A 16,053-nucleotide genomic window follows, 5' to 3' on the forward strand; every position below is an offset into this window, starting at 1 on the left:
AGCCATGGTTGTATTCTATTCTATGAATGAGAGAGTAAAACGAAACCCTAATGATTTGTGAAATAGGGGGAAATGGAATGGAGAGGAGAGGAGAGGAGAGGAGAGGGTTTTGAAGCTGCTACTCAAAGTTTAGTTCGAAGCGGGAAATGGCTATTGCACTTAACCGGTATCTTTTGTGTAGATACCAAAACCAAATGTTTCTCTTATCACATTGGTCTCAACATGCTCGTTCTTTACATTATTTAAGAATGTTTATTATATAGTTTTCATTTGCGGATATTATATAGATTTTTGAAAAATATAAAAATAAGTTTAATTAAAATTAGATTTAGAATCATTAGATAACATTGATTATTTTTTTAAAAACTCTCTAGTAAAATATGACTAAGAAATATTTTATTTAATATTGAATTCATTTAGAATGAAAATAAATTAATGTACTATATACAGCAATAGTTAATGGAATTTAATTTTGTATACACATTTAGTATAGAGTCTTTTTTTAGAAGCGATAAAATTTGAGCCTAAAACCTCTTGTATATACTACTCAAATCTCTAACTATCCTAGTGGATTAGTGTAAAATAATTTATATAATAATTAGTAAATATAGCATATATTATATTTTTTAATATGTATGTGATTTTTTTTATTCCTTACTTTTATCAAGAATGTGTTATTATTTATCATGATATGGTTTTAAATGTAAACTATATGTTTAGAAGCAAATGAAATAAAATTGAAAATTTGAATAAAAATATTAACAAGTTGAGTTGAGTTGTGAATGCGTAAAGGTTTATCATGGTATGGTTTTACATGTAAACTATATGTTTATAAGTAAATGAAATAAATTGAGATAAAAAAAAATGAACTAAGATTATAAAATGAAACTGCAAATTTAAATAAAAATTATTTAAAATAATAAATATATTAAGAAATTTAAATAGTATATTTTGTATATATGAATTGAGACACGTAATCTAAAATTTAATTCGCGCGTATCCTCTATTTTATACTTATCTCATTTGGTCAATCTATAGAATAGGTTAGATTGTGATTAATTACAAACTATGGACACAAATTGCAATTTTTAATCTATGTACAATATTTTCCACACCTTCTAATTATAGTACCTAATCTAGAAAATTATAATGGTATATCATTGGTGATTTTGCTTGTAAACTACTTCATCCGTCTGAAAAATATAACTAAAAATTAATTAAATAAATTTGATATATTTAGTTTAAAATTTAAATTAAATATAGACATTTTCTTTATTCATTTTTGCCTATATTATAGAATTAAGTAGTATATATTTATAAGTAAATAAAAAGAAAAATATTAACAAAAAAAAACATAAAATAAAGACTAAGAGTTTAAATAATAATTAATTACAAATAACAAATATAATGACATAAAATTTGACTATTCATATAGACCATTTTTTAGGAAATCATTATTTTTGTTACCAAGTTGCTAATTTAAAGTATCCTCTCACAATTCATAAAAAATTAGTATCCCCTCATAACATGATTGGTTTCATGTTTTTTTTTTCTTTTAATTGCTAAAAGGCAGCATATTACTTAAGTCCGTAAAATTGATATATCACCATTATTTCTTAAAATAAACGGATTTTTCCTTTTATGAGATTAATAGACACAAATATTATACATAATAATTATATATATATATATATATTTATTTTATTTTTATATCTATCTATTATAAATAGAATCATTAATTTCTTTTAAGAAAAATGCTTCATGAATAAAAAAATTCTGAATATTTAGAATGTTCGACAATAATATTTTCACCCAAGTCGCGAGATTCGGGTCATTACTATAAAATATTGATTTTAATTTTAATTATATAAATATTAAATTTAAATAATATAAAGTGTAATCAAACGACTATTGGAGCCGGATCCCATGAAGTTACTAGTTACTACTAATTACCAAGCATGAAACACGCACGCACGCACGCACCTCTCGAACTCATTCCGCATTGCACACGACCAAACGCCAAAAGAAGCTTCCAAAATGAAAATAGTAAAATTAATTCCTCTCAATTATACGATCTTAATTTGTCCTTTTTCTTTAACAAATTCTATTGGTCACGCACCATTCAAATTTAGTCTCTATAGAAGAAGAAAAAAAACAAGTTAAAGGTGTGATCTTTATTGTCTTGCTCATTATATAGTGTTCAAATTTAAAATGCAGCCGCGGAACAGGAGAGAAATGGTGGTGGAAGAAGGAGAAGCATTGGTGGCGTGCAGTGACAAAAGCATGAAAATTGGGGTGACGATATGGGACATGGACACAGGGGAAAAGATGCTTCACATACCAACATGTGCTTCACCACCTTTTGGATTATTGTGTTTAAGAAATCGCTTCCTCGTCGCATCGCAATTGAACAAACATGGCTCTGTTGGTGGTGGAGCCATTGTTGTTTGGGCCTTGAACAAGGTAACATTTTCATGTTACATAGTACAAATCCCCAATGTTTCTTTCTTAAATGTTTTTTATTATTTTCAAATTTTGGATTGTTTGTCCGAAGTGCATTTTTTAGCTTTTTCATGGGATTTGGTCTACAAAATTACAACAACACAAATTAGTCCCTATGTCAATCAATTTATAGTGTGTTTAAATCCACATTTAAACTCATAATATCGCTTTTCAATGCAAACTGACATGACATTAAGAATAAGTATATGTTTGAAAAACTGCACTTTCACGTTTGGAACTCAGGATTACATAAAAGCTATGTAGCTTCATAAAATCACGTTCAGTTTGTGTTAGTATGATATGAGTAGACAAGTTTGAGCAATTGTTAACCGGTTTTTGGACCACTATTGAAAGACATTTTTTGCACCATATTGTTGGGCTATTGCACTTCTTTATTTGTGAACTAATAATTGGACTATTGTGAAAAATGCGAACAAGCAAAAAAGGGAAATTTACATTGTTTGCATATTAGGTTGATCTTGTCCATTATTTGGATTAATTATTTACTTTTTTACTTAGGTTGTCTATTTTTTAGTTTTTTAAATTTGAAATATTTTTTTTATTTAATCATTTGTCTATAAAATTTAGTACAACCTTAACAAAAATTAGGCCTCCGACACTATCAATGTGATTATACGTAAGTAGTATTGAAGTTACTAACTTTTGGCCAAAAACAATTTGCTTCAATTTGCACCAATGAGCAAGAACATAGAGTCCATTACAACCTATTATTGTTCGTCACATGGCAATTTACCGTGGACAAAAACTGGTCCTTGTATGTTATTTAGACTTTACAGAGCCTTCATGCCATTGGGATGTCTTTTGCTTTAATTCATGATCTTGCTATTGTATGAAGACTGGTATACCACTAGAAGGTTTATTAAAAAAAAACTACATAGAATTAGTATTAGCAAATCAACCATAGCTGTGCTTACTACTTACCAGCAAAGACTATCATGGAAATTTAATAACTATTGTATCTTTTGTTTTTCGGACGAGAACAGTTATGATGAAAGCATTGCAATCTATGTCTTTTAAATAAAAAGTTAATATTATCTTGCAGAAGGCTCTATTTTTTACTTACATTTTATTATTTCAGCCTCAGCAACCACTTTTGAATTATACAGTGGAGGCCATTGGGCCACTTTCTAGCACACAAGATGGCATATACCTTGTGGGAGGTGCTTTTTCTGGAAGTGCTTATATCTGGAATGTATGTAAACAAATCTTTTTATTTTTATTTTTTTATAGTTTCATATGTATATTTCCCATATGTCAATCATGGCTTAAATGGGATGCATGTTTTATTAAAATTTTGATTCTAAAACTCACTGACATGTATGTAAGGTTGAATGTCATATTTACATATCTGTTTTTAATGAAATTATGTTGTTTATGATGAACTATAGGTGACTAGTGGAAAATTGTTGAAGACTTGGACTGCTCATTATAAGTCACTAAAACACATTATATTTTCAAATGATGATTCTCTTCTTATTTCTGGTTCAGTTGATGGTATGATATGTGTTTGGTCCATGATTAGGTAATGATTGAATTTTTTTTCCCTTTATTTTAGTCGAACCAGTATCGTTAATGGATTTTTTTTCTTTCAAAAGATGTCATTAAAGGCGAAGCAGAGAAGTAATCATCGTGTTGCCAGCACATTAGATAATTTTTATTGTTTTCTCGTGTCTTCATGTTGGCTGGCTCATGGTCATTTATTTGGGATATTAGATTTAGGATCGACTATGATATAATATGACATTCAGGATTTTGATCCATTTTCGTTTGTTTGATATTAAGCAGTAATTAAGAACCTTATTATTAATGTATTTATTCAATTCAATTTGATTGAAGTTTGTTAGATGTGGAAGAAATAGGCAGCTGGGATCCTTTATTACATTGTTTGCCAGGGCACATGTCCTCCATAACAGGTCTTTTAGCTACATCTTGCAGTTGCTTTTCAATTTTAATATCAAGCTCCCTTGATGGAACATGCAAGGTGATGAAATTAACTATGTATTAAGAATGTTACTCTCAAAGCTGTGAAATTTTCATGAGCAAGTTTTAATTAAGATGGGAAATTTTGTTTGTCATAGGTTTGGGACTTTATCACTGGAAAGCTTATGCAAACTCAAGGTTATCCGTTGGCAATAACTTGCATCACACTTCACCAAAGAGAAAGTCTCTTGTTTTGTGGTACTGAAAATGGAACAATGATTGTCAACAAGGTTGATATTGGTTTGGAAGAAGGTCCTTATTCCATTATCAGAGGAGACCAATCACTTGAATTGAAAGGTCACAGGTAATAATTGGCTATTGAAACTTCTCATTTCTCAATATTTATTAATGATATAGTTTCATCTAAGCATTAATGACTAGAAGCTACATGAAGAGTAAAAACTTAGAAGTTCCTATAGTGAGCTTCATTAAGTATACTGGCCTTAATTTTTTTATTAACTCTGCAGTGGAGCCATAACTGCATTGACCTCTAGTAGGGCAGGCCTAATATCTTCCTCTGAAGACTGCACAATCTGCATATGGGATGTCATGAGCTGGACAATCACTAAAAGATTCAATCTTCAAAAAGGTAATTTGACCTTTTCAATTAGTCGGTTGATTGCTTTTTAATTGTCAGTTTTTTTAGAAAAAAATGTTGATAGTTATTTGTGATTTTTAAATTTCAACGTTATATTAACTACTATTTACATTATCAATTATTTTACCCTTATATTAACCAAGGCGAGTGTAAATGGGTAAGTGGCTCAATGGAAGTATATATATTAATCAAAGCTATTTCTTAGTTTGTGCAACACAACCTTAAAAGACATATTTAGTTGGACATCTATACTAGAAACAAAGTATTAAACTCATTGGCCTAAAAGATCATTTACATAGATATGAGTTTGTAAAAGGCCTCAATAGTGATGATCAATTTCTTAAAAAGTAACAAAAGGCATATACTCTTAATTAAGTAGTGTTAATGATTTTCTTATTAGCAGGAAAAGTAACTAATCTCGTGGTAATAAATCGGTCTTTGGTGCTCTCCACATCGAATCACACAAGAGCCACCAATCAATATACTGTTTCTCCATTGGATAAGTGTCCTCTGCAGATGAACTCGTACAAGAGAACTACCACTCTTGTTTCCTTGAGTCGCCTCTACAAAGAAAAACAAACTTACATTGATTTACGAAGTTCTAATTTATTGAGACAAAGCATCTCTGATTCACAGGTTTGCCTCAATTCATCACAACAACATTTATACAGTTTATCATAACATAATTATTTCATCTCATGCATTCCTATGTAAGTATGTAACCATCATAGAGTTTTGCTTTTAGTGCCTTTTACACTTTATACATAAATAAATAACTACTTCATTTGACCCTAAATATAAGTCTGCTAAAAAAAATGACAGTATCTTTAAATATAAGTCTTATATCAAATTTTACTACGTCTCTCCGTGTCTTGAGAGACAAGAAATTAAAATTGGACATATTTATGCTTATAAAAAAGTTGAACATATTTATATACTAAATTGATACATTTTATCCAGCAAACTTTATAGTACTGACACTTGGTGTATCTCGGTGTCCGACATTGACAGATTGATTATATTCAATTAATTTATTTTATCAAACTATTATCGATGTTGACATACCGGTGTCCGTGTCAAGACGAGTGATTCATAGATTGAAAAACTAGCGTATAATACGGGACAGAGGTAGTATTATTAACCAGTGAAGGTTAGATGCAAAGTGTAGATGCTAGTTTTCATGAATTGTTGTTTTGTTTTGGGCAGAAATCATACATGCATGTGGCCATGACCATACAAATGAAAATGGAAACAAATATAGAGAATCATTTATGGGCAACAAAGATGGCAAAACATGTAACGATGATAAACAGACAGTTGCAGTCACGGCTGTTGGGCTTGATACATCGCAGATTGTTTGGTTCAAACAGAATCAGCTTTCAAAAAACAGGTAGAAAAAGGCCCAAAATTAAGAGTATTTTACCAGAAGAGGAGAATTAAAAAACCTAAGCTTCATGCTTGTTTGTTCCTCAAGACGTGTTTCAAGAGTAGTTGTTTTTATTTTACCCCTTGTATTCCATGTCAAGGCTTATTTGTTGAGTAAACCACCGATTTAGTCTCTAATATTGTAAGACTCTCTCATTTTCTTTTCAACAATCAATCTTAATAATCACCGTATAAAGCAAAAATAAGTTTTTTTTTCTTCTTCATCACTCAAACCCACTCACTTTATTCTTTGAGAAAAAAAGTTGAATTGGTCGTTGTTCTGCCATTTTCATCTTCTGCTTGGAGCGTCATTGTCACTTCTCTTAACGCTTGCACGTTCGTGAACATTGAGTACTGTCATGCTCTAAACATAACTTGATCAACAAATAAATTTTCATAAGATTCTAATATAAAACCAATTTGTTAGAGGCTTAAGGGGCATGAATATGGATTCACATGAAACTTCAATTCATCGTAACACTATAACATATTTCCAGTAAATATATATTATTAATAACATAGAACTCAATTAGTATACATTCTCTCCACCTGCTAGAAAGGGTTGAAGAGGATACATAATTATGCGCTCTAGCTAAATGGGAGAAATAATACACCACAGATACAACAAATTAAGCTCTACTTAGCTATAAAACACCACACAATTAAAAAACAAAAGCACCACATAAGAGAATGCATCCTCTATATATATTTTGAAACATTGAGTAGAGAATAAATAACACATCATACAATATGATAATAAAATAGTAGCCATCATGACACAAGACCTTAGCATATCAACCTTTACGATAGATGCATGCAGTTCTGCAAGTCCTGTTAAAGCATTATTATAAATCCAATTCTCAATCAAAGACGATACACAATGAAGTGATCAACATCACAAGATCCAAACCAACAAATGCACCTGAAGGTATGGACAAATAGCTAAATACAATAACACAATCTTGAATACTTTATATTATGATTAAAACAAAATTTCATGTTGAACACCTTTCAAATTTATTATTCTTCATAGTGAGTTGAGCAATCAACTATATTTTTCTACAATCTAGGGGTCCAGAAATGCTGCCCAACGCCTTGGCTTTCTCTCTCAAAATAAACTTTTGTATCTTACCTGTTGAAGTTTTTGGCATAGCTTGAAAAATGACAGTTTTAGGAGCCATGTAATGGGGCAAATGATCTCTGCAAAAGTTAATTATGTTTTGAGCGTCTGCATCAAACCCCTCTTTCAATGTCACATATGCGCAAGGAGTTTGACCCCAAAAATCATCTGGTCTGGCAACAACTGCAGCCTCAAGAACTGCTGGATGGCTATACAAAACAATTTCTACCTCAATTGAGCTGATGTTTTCTCCCCCAGAGACTATTATGTCCTTCAATCGGTCCTTGATTTCTATGTAACCATCCGGGTGTTTCACAGCAAGATCCCCACTATGTAGCCACCCATATTTGAAAGCTTCTTCAGTTGCTTTCAAATCTCTATAATACCCACTCATCATTGTATTCCCTCTAAACATTACCTCACCGACTGATTTTCCCTATTATGTCCTTCAATCGGTCCTTGATTTCTATGTAACCATCCGGGTGTTTCACAGCAAGATCCCCACTATGTAGCCACCCATATTTGAAAGCTTCTTCAGTTGCTTTCAAATCTCTATAATACCCACTCATCATTGTATTCCCTCTAAACATTACCTCACCAACTGATTTTCCATCAGCTACAACACTTTCCATTGTTGCAGGATCTTTCACATCAATTTCCTCCATACCCACATGGGGCACACCTTGCCTAGCTTTTATCTTGGACTTTTCTTCGGAAGGTAGCATGTCCCACTCAGGCCTCCATGCACAAAAACTCCCTGCACCACATGTTTCTGTGAGGCCATACATATGAGTAATATCAAAACCATTTTCTTCCATCATGGAAAGGATCTGTGGTGGTGGAGGGGAACCTCCTGTTAGCACCACTACCTTGTGATTAAGTGGCTTTCTATCAGTCAATGTAGAATTTGCAATCATGTTCATCACTGTTGGAGCTCCTCCCATGTATGTTACTTTGTGTTGAATTATATTGTCAAATATGTTCTTTGCAGAGACTTTCCTTAGACAAACATTGGTTCCAAATTGTGCCGCCACTCCCCAAGCTAGACACCACCCATTGGCATGAAATAATGGAACATTCCAAAGATATACAGGAAAAAGGTTCATTTGTAAGAGTAGAACTGTAGCTAGAGTGTTTAGGTAAGCAGCTCTGTGACTGAAGACAACTCCTTTAGGCCTAGATGTAGTGCCAGAGGTGTAATTTATACTTATAGGATCCCATTCACTATGTGGCCTCACAACATCAAAATCATTATCTCCAATTGCTACAAGTTTTTCATATTCATAACTATTTGAATTAATTTCAATGGTAGATGTGCAATGATCAGAGTCTGTGATCAAGACTAAAATTGGCTTTTCTTTTGATCTTTTGGCTAGAAGGTCCAATGCTCCTTGTGCAATTTCAAGTAGTTGATAGTCTACAAAAAGAATCTTCGCTTGTGAATGCTCTAACAAAACTGAAACCATAATTGTATCTAAACGTGAATTAAGAGTACAAATAATGGCTCCAGCCATTGGTATAGCAAAATGTAACTCATACATTGCAGGAACGTTAGGTGCTAGGGTGGCAACCTATATACAAACAACAAGGAATCGCATTAGTCATTCATTCGCTACCAAGACACATTCATCCATTTTCTCCCTAGAAAAATATAACTCATACATTCCAAAATCGTTATCACTGTAAAGAAAAATAGAACTCACCGTATTCCCACGAGAAATGCCTAATTGGGTGAGAGCAGAAGCGAGTTTCAGACAACGTTGATGGGTTTCACCCCAACTATACTCTAAAGTACCATAAACAAGAGATGTTCTGTCTCCACAAACTTTCGCTGCTCTCTCGAGGAAGTTGATAGGAGACAAAGGAACGGAATTTGCAGAGCAATGAAGTAGCCCTTCCACGGATTCCCATGATCCTCGATCTTTGCCCTGAAAAAGTTACAAGTTTTTACATTAGTTAATGTTCATTATTATAGGCTTAGAGAACAGGTTTCGAGCATGTTATTGTGGGTTTCATTCGATGTTAACGGTTAAATAAAAACATAAACCAATCAACCGTTCACCAGAATAGTTTCTAATTAAACCTTGTGTTATTCTTGTCTTCTATCATGGCAACACTTCAAAGGCTTTTCTTTGGAGTTATGTTAATTTGGCATTATTCTGTTTAACAATTTGTTATAAATTTTGAATTTTACTAATTCAACTTATCAAATTTATTTCATTATTATATGCACATAACAATTTCATACTCATTAAATAATTTTAGATAGATGTATAATAATCTTTTTTAAATACAGGGGAACATGGATTGTCGGATTATATAGTTATAAAATTCATATTTATATTAAATTTTATGTTTTTAGCCATTAATATAATTTAATTTTTAATTAACAATTGAATTATTAAATTTCAAGTATATAATGAGTTATGAAGTTACTCAAATAATAATTCTAACTTCAATTATTTCACTTAATAACTAATTATAAATATTAAATTTCAAATAAAAAAAAATTATTGAATAAATTGATTCAACAAATTTTCAAATTATTTTTATTAAATAACTTCTAGTGGTTGTACATTAAATTTTTAGAAAATATAAATAAATTGACAATCATATTATATAATTATAATAAACTTCATATTATATGAAACTAAAGAAGTGTGTGTCTTTTAAAATGGATTTAGCCCGTGTGTTAGAATTAAAAGGGATTTAATCCCTAATTGTCAAAGGTTCCAAAAACAGGAACATGTGGCTGTGTCAGTGTGTGTGAAGAAAAAGAAACGCACACAGTAGTGCCCCGTGACATAGAGAAGAAGGGAACTGTTGGGATCGTTGATTTCGCAAACGCGTTTCATTTTGACCAAAATCTTATAATGTTGTTGTTCACCTGAAGGGGATCAATCGTGGCTATGGTCTTCCCAAAAAATTTAAGAAAAAAATTTTATACTATTACATTCTAATATTTTTAGTTACTTGTATTTTACTTTTAATAATTTATTAATTTATTAAAATAATAATAGCACAACTTCAATGAAATAAATGTTAGTTCTTTTATGTGCAAAACAATACTAACTTTGAATACATTTGATGAGCTCTTAAATTTCTTGTGCAATTAAAGTTTTATTTTATTTATTAAATTATACTTTTAAATATAGTCTCTCTCAAGCTTATTTTCTAGCTATGCCCTTGGTTGTTCCTACTACTGAACTTGATATTATCATAATTTTATTAGCAATTTTATTTTTTATTTGAATCATTTTGTTATATCTATTTTTGTTAACGTAATAGGTTATTATTTGATTTCAATTATATTTTTTTTTTGTATAATTAGAAAGATTTTTTGTTATAATCGTTATTTTTATAACTTCCTTTAAATAGAGATGATAAAGTGAATTAGTTTGATTTGTGATTAGTCCACAAAAAAAGTGAGACAAAGTGAATTAATTTATATAAACAAGTCAAAAGTTTCACACTATTTCGTCCTTTGATGGTTGGTCCATCAATTTTTATTTTATTTTTATTTATAAATTTTTAACGTACCACAAAAATAATAAAAGTAATTACCAATTATACTAAAACAAAGTCACCATTAATATTTAAAAAAAATGAAATAATCTTTATACAAATATAAAAATATTAATCAATATTTAAAAAGTTCTTCAATTACATAATCTTAATCTGTTTCTGCATTATAAAAATGTGCTATAAAAAATAATAATTATATTGGTTGAAATAAATTGCAATACTGATAATGAAATTCAATATAGATAATAACAAAATTCAAAATAAATAAAAACACGAGAAATAAACGATCTTCAAGAGATTAATTTAATTTACAATAAAAAAATTAAATAATAAAACAAAGTCGCCACTGATATAAAAATAATGTCTCGAATAAATTTAGCAATATTAAATAATACCAAATTTTTTATTTTTTTAGTTTAATTTGAATTAATTAATGGATCATTTTTAGGTTAATTTATTAATATATCCTTATTTTATAGAAAAGTAATGACATTGCCCTACATTAAAAAAAATAACAAAATACCCTGCTTTTTAAATCTTTCAGGACATTGTAATCCGAGTCTACAACTAGATGTAGGAGGTCACATCTAGGAGATGTGACTATCTACCTGTTTAAATTTTTCTTTTTTCTAAATTATTATTTAATAAATTAACAACAATTAAATATTTAAAATATATATAAAAAACAAAATATTATTAATAAAATATATTAAATTGAAAGAAAAAAAATATGGTTAAATAGATGTGCCAAAATAAATAATGTGTTATATTATTTTAACAACTCTCCTATAGATAAATTTGTATTATTATAACAATTATCTCTTATTTTGCAGATGAATAGCTACTTAATTCTACTTAGTTAACAACTTCTTCATAACTTTTTCTTCGGATCTAATAAAAAAAATAATTATAATTAAAAATAGTAAATTATATGAATAACATGAAACAAAATACATCAAATAGCACTACAAGAATTATTATAATAATATAGAGGAAAATTGATATATTTAAACTAAATTTTTATTATAATCATTTATATTAATTTTTATTTATCAGATTAAAAAAAATTAGAAGAAGTTGTTAACAAAATATAATTAAGTGACTAATTTATTGCAAAATAGGAGAGAATTATTATAATAATATAAATTTATCTACAAAATAAGAGAGTTGCTAAAATAATATAACACGTTATTTATTTATACACATCTACTTAGCCGAATTTGTTTTATTCAACTTAATATATTTTATTTAATAGTATTTTTTAATTTTTTAATTATTTTTAATTTATTAAATAATCAATTTAAATAAGAAAAAAAATTTCAAAACTGGTAGACGATGGCATCCCTATAAAAATAGTAGAATTCAAACGACATAAATATTTATAAGTATAACTTCCACATTTCCACTATAAAAATAGGTCGTACGTCTAGGATGCAATTTAACACTAAGATTAGGAAGGTCCACGTCAAATTATGAGGGGCTCCGCACTATATTTTTCTATTAATTCATTACCCTCGTTGTTAAGCATTGCTTATATTCCAACACAATCACCGACCTCCCTCTCCATAGGCCCACCGCGCCAACCTCACTGATCTACGAGGTGATGGAGTCAAACATTTACTCTTGAATCACCAGCTTGAAATCCATTAATTATTATATCTAATATAACAATGGCTGCTTCAAAATTTCGTGGAAGTGCACTGAAGATTATAATGTGCATTGAAGGAGATTCTAAAAAAATAATATCTATCTCAGTGATAAATATGCTAATGTGTTAATTTTCTTCAACTGAATGGGGATGAAAGAGTGAAACAACTATACTAGGTGACTTTGTAGCTCGATGACTGTTGTTTTGGTCGCGCGTAGAGAGACGAGGTTATGAAGGTTGAGGCTAAGAGCACGTGAGTGAAGAAATGAGGTTGCCGTGGTGACTTTGTGGAGAGGGAGGTCGATGGTTGCGTTGGAAGAGGTAATGAATTCATAGAAAAAATATAGTGTCGAGTCTCCCTCATAATTTCATGTGGACTTCCTAATCTTACACTTAACATGTGAGGGTTGTGCACCATAGATGGAGCCAATTTTTAAAGTGTAACGTTTTTTTTTTTACAATATCCTCCATATAAATAAAAATAATAAGTAAAAAATTGATATATTTGAACTAAATTTTTAATGTGATACATTAATCTTTTAACTATTAATTTTAGTTATACATATTTTATTTCAGATGAAATAATATTGAAAATATATACATATATAAATAAATTTCGATCATCGAATTATGTAATTATAAATATTTATATGAAATTATATTTGATTATTAATATTATTTATATATATATATATAATCTAATATTAATCAACGATATGATTGATAAAAACACTTACGTTAATCTCTTGGGGTATTGGTTTTCCAACTTGGCATTGCCTACGCAACTGTAGCTCTGCCTTTTGATTTGAGTTGGTGCAAGCTCTCGCTGGCTTCACTAATAATTGTTGTCTACTTGTTGCATGTTTGGATAGATTGGTTTGCGTTTCATATTTGTGAAATTTGAGGAATAGGAGATTTCCAAGAGCATTTGACAATGGGAGAATGGATGCCGCCATATAATTTGGGTGGGGAGAATGTGTGAGCGAATGAATATTTAGCTAATTATGGGGAAATATTGTGTCATATATAAGTATTTCATCTGTTACACACACTTCAATGTTATTTGCCACTTGTGAAGATGAATGAATAGATATATAGCCCAATTACTAGCTAAAGGGTAATACTGAATTGCCTTTAAATACCACCATAAATGTCTAACTACCTATATCAAATATCCAACCTAACTGGTATTATTGGTAGGATTACATCGTGCTATTAAATACTCCCTTTGGACTAGTTAGCAATAAAAATTGAGATCGAGTGATGATAAGGAGTGTTATGTCGATACTTGTTAAACAATTAAAAATTAAAGAAAGAAATTCATTTTTTATAATTTTAAATTATAAATTATAAATTTTTTTAATAATTTTTTTACATTTAGATTCTTAACAAATTTCTCAAGAGTACTTGTTAGCATTTTAAGAAAAATGAAAATTTAAAAATTATGCATTTATTATTTTTAAATTGATATTTTCTAGGGAATTTTTATGGTGTATTGGTAGGATTTTGGTACTTTTGTTCTCTAAATCAATTAATTAATAATTACTTTTTTGAGTAAAAGAGTTATTTGTTGACTTTTTTATTTTAGAAAAAATTATTCCATAAAAAATATTATTTCATTTTATATAAACATTATATTAATTTTTTACATTTTATACAAATTCACTATTATGAGTAATAAAAGTTTAAAAAATGTACTATTATGAATAATAAAAATTCAAAAAAAAATTAATTTTATTTCGTTGACAATTTTAATAAACAATATTTAGTTATTATAATTTTTTAAATGATAAAAAATAACTTTTTAATAAAAAAACTCATTAATTATTAATTTTAAAACTAAATATACCTATATATGTCGAAGTGACATGTGTATTGGAAAATTTCTCTATTTTCTATTCAAAAGTTCTTGTTTATTTTCTTTTACAAGAATACTTGTTAGGATAAGTTAAAAATTATTCATTTCGCCCCTAATTATAAGTATATATTAAAAAATAAATTCCCCAAATATAAGTTAGCTTTATTATTTTTTTCTTCTTTTAAATATATTTCTTATTTATACTTTATTAGTTTCAAATATATAAAAAAATTATCAATAAAAATAGATATATTTAATCTAAATTTTAAATCGAATACATTAATATATTAACCTAACTTTATCTTATATTTAAAATGAGATGAAATAGTATTCATCTCTATAATTCTAACATTAAATTTAATAAATTATATTTTCTTATTTTCTCATTTAAGAGTCCGGGGAAGATAACGTTATATTACTCAGTTACTGACACCTTTAATTATCAATTTAATTGGCTCTATAAAGTGAGAACTCATATATTTTTCTACAACTAAAACGAAGCATAATTTATACAGTACGAAAATTTAAATGGAGGTAGTCCTATGATATTGGTGTTGCAGTGGAGCTAGTGAGATTCCTATGTCATAATAACATTGGAGTGGAGGTAGTCCAAGAAGTTGTTGTTGTCATGGAGTTGGATTCTGTTGGAATTCTATGGTCAGTGTGATAATCCTACCTCAACTAAAAATCAATCAAATATTAAATATATAAAAAATGTAATTTATATATTAAATAATTTTAAATTAAGATATAGTGTCAAAATTACTTAAAAATTCTAAACGTTTAATTCATTATTATTCTCGACCTATCCCAAACTCCCCTAACTGATTAAAACAAGTTTGGTGAAGAGTGCAAGTTGGAAAGAAAAATGGCGCAAACAAGTGAAACTCTAACATGTAATTTAATGTTGTCCGTGCATGTTTGGTTGAAAGTTGAAAGGAAGGTGGAATGTCAATGATGTGCTATAAGTCATGGGTACTGATGATAATAAAGAAAAAGTAAAATCCATACACGTGTTAATATAAAGATAAAAAATTTGTATTAAAAATTGTACATTTTTATTTTTCAAAAATATTACTTTTTTTTAAATATAATTACATAAAAAATTTATATTATAAATTGTTTATTTTAATTTTTCAAAAAGATCACTTTTTTAAATATAATAATTATTTATAGAATTTTAACATGTGCCCTTAATTCACGTGTAAGAGCATATATTAGTACGATCCTAAAAGATAAATACTTTAATAATGACACAATTTAATTAAAGACCCGCAAATTTAATAAATACAAATAATTTATTTTAAAAATACAAAAAAAGGTAATACAGTAAATTTCGTATATAGACACATTTACTATACTATTCATTTTTACTA

At 28.8% G+C, this 16,053-nt stretch overlaps 2 protein-coding genes across 2 annotated transcripts; one reads left to right on the forward strand and one right to left on the reverse strand.

Annotated features, from left to right (window-relative positions):
- The first annotated feature begins 2,037 nt into the window (after positions 1-2,037).
- LOC101513149 (protein ROOT INITIATION DEFECTIVE 3-like) lies at positions 2,038-6,723 on the forward strand. The gene is made up of 8 exons (XM_012711940.3): positions 2,038-2,463; positions 3,602-3,715; positions 3,912-4,045; positions 4,360-4,504; positions 4,602-4,807; positions 4,971-5,092; positions 5,505-5,737; positions 6,308-6,723. The coding sequence occupies exons 1-8, from the start codon at positions 2,212-2,214 to the stop codon at positions 6,539-6,541; spliced, it is 1,440 nt and encodes a 479-aa protein (XP_012567394.1). The 5' UTR covers positions 2,038-2,211; the 3' UTR covers positions 6,542-6,723.
- Positions 6,724-7,209: 486 nt separating this feature from the next.
- LOC101489827 (isovalerate--CoA ligase CCL2-like) lies at positions 7,210-13,900 on the reverse strand. Its single transcript, XM_073363924.1, has 4 exons — positions 13,557-13,900; positions 9,350-9,574; positions 8,240-9,217; positions 7,210-8,064 (listed from the first exon to the last, which is right to left on the reverse strand). The coding sequence occupies exons 1-4, from the start codon at positions 13,773-13,775 to the stop codon at positions 7,576-7,578; spliced, it is 1,911 nt and encodes a 636-aa protein (XP_073220025.1). The 5' UTR covers positions 13,776-13,900; the 3' UTR covers positions 7,210-7,575.
- Between the last annotated feature and the right edge of the window lie 2,153 nt (positions 13,901-16,053).

Source organism: Cicer arietinum, chromosome 7 (assembly GCF_000331145.2).
Source record: "Cicer arietinum cultivar CDC Frontier isolate Library 1 chromosome 7, Cicar.CDCFrontier_v2.0, whole genome shotgun sequence".
NCBI lineage: Eukaryota > Viridiplantae > Streptophyta > Magnoliopsida > Fabales > Fabaceae > Cicer > Cicer arietinum.

Bases quoted from the DNA above. Each gene is read 5' to 3' on its own strand.
- LOC101513149 (XM_012711940.3), top strand. From the start codon at position 2,212: ATGCAGCCGCGGAACAGGAGAGAAATGGTGGTGGAAGAAGGAGAAGCA. The intron at 4,808-4,970 runs GTAATAATTGGC...TTAACTCTGCAG, and splicing joins CTTGAATTGAAAGGTCACAG to TGGAGCCATAACTGCATTGA. The intron at 5,093-5,504 runs GTAATTTGACCT...TCTTATTAGCAG, and splicing joins AAGATTCAATCTTCAAAAAG to GAAAAGTAACTAATCTCGTG.
- LOC101489827 (XM_073363924.1), bottom strand. From the start codon at position 13,775: ATGGCGGCATCCATTCTCCCATTGTCAAATGCTCTTGGAAATCTCCTA. The intron at 9,575-13,556 runs GTAAGTGTTTTT...TAACTTTTTCAG, and splicing joins CAATACCCCAAGAGATTAAC to GGCAAAGATCGAGGATCATG. The intron at 9,218-9,349 runs GTGAGTTCTATT...GTTTGTATATAG, and splicing joins GCATTTCTCGTGGGAATACG to GTTGCCACCCTAGCACCTAA.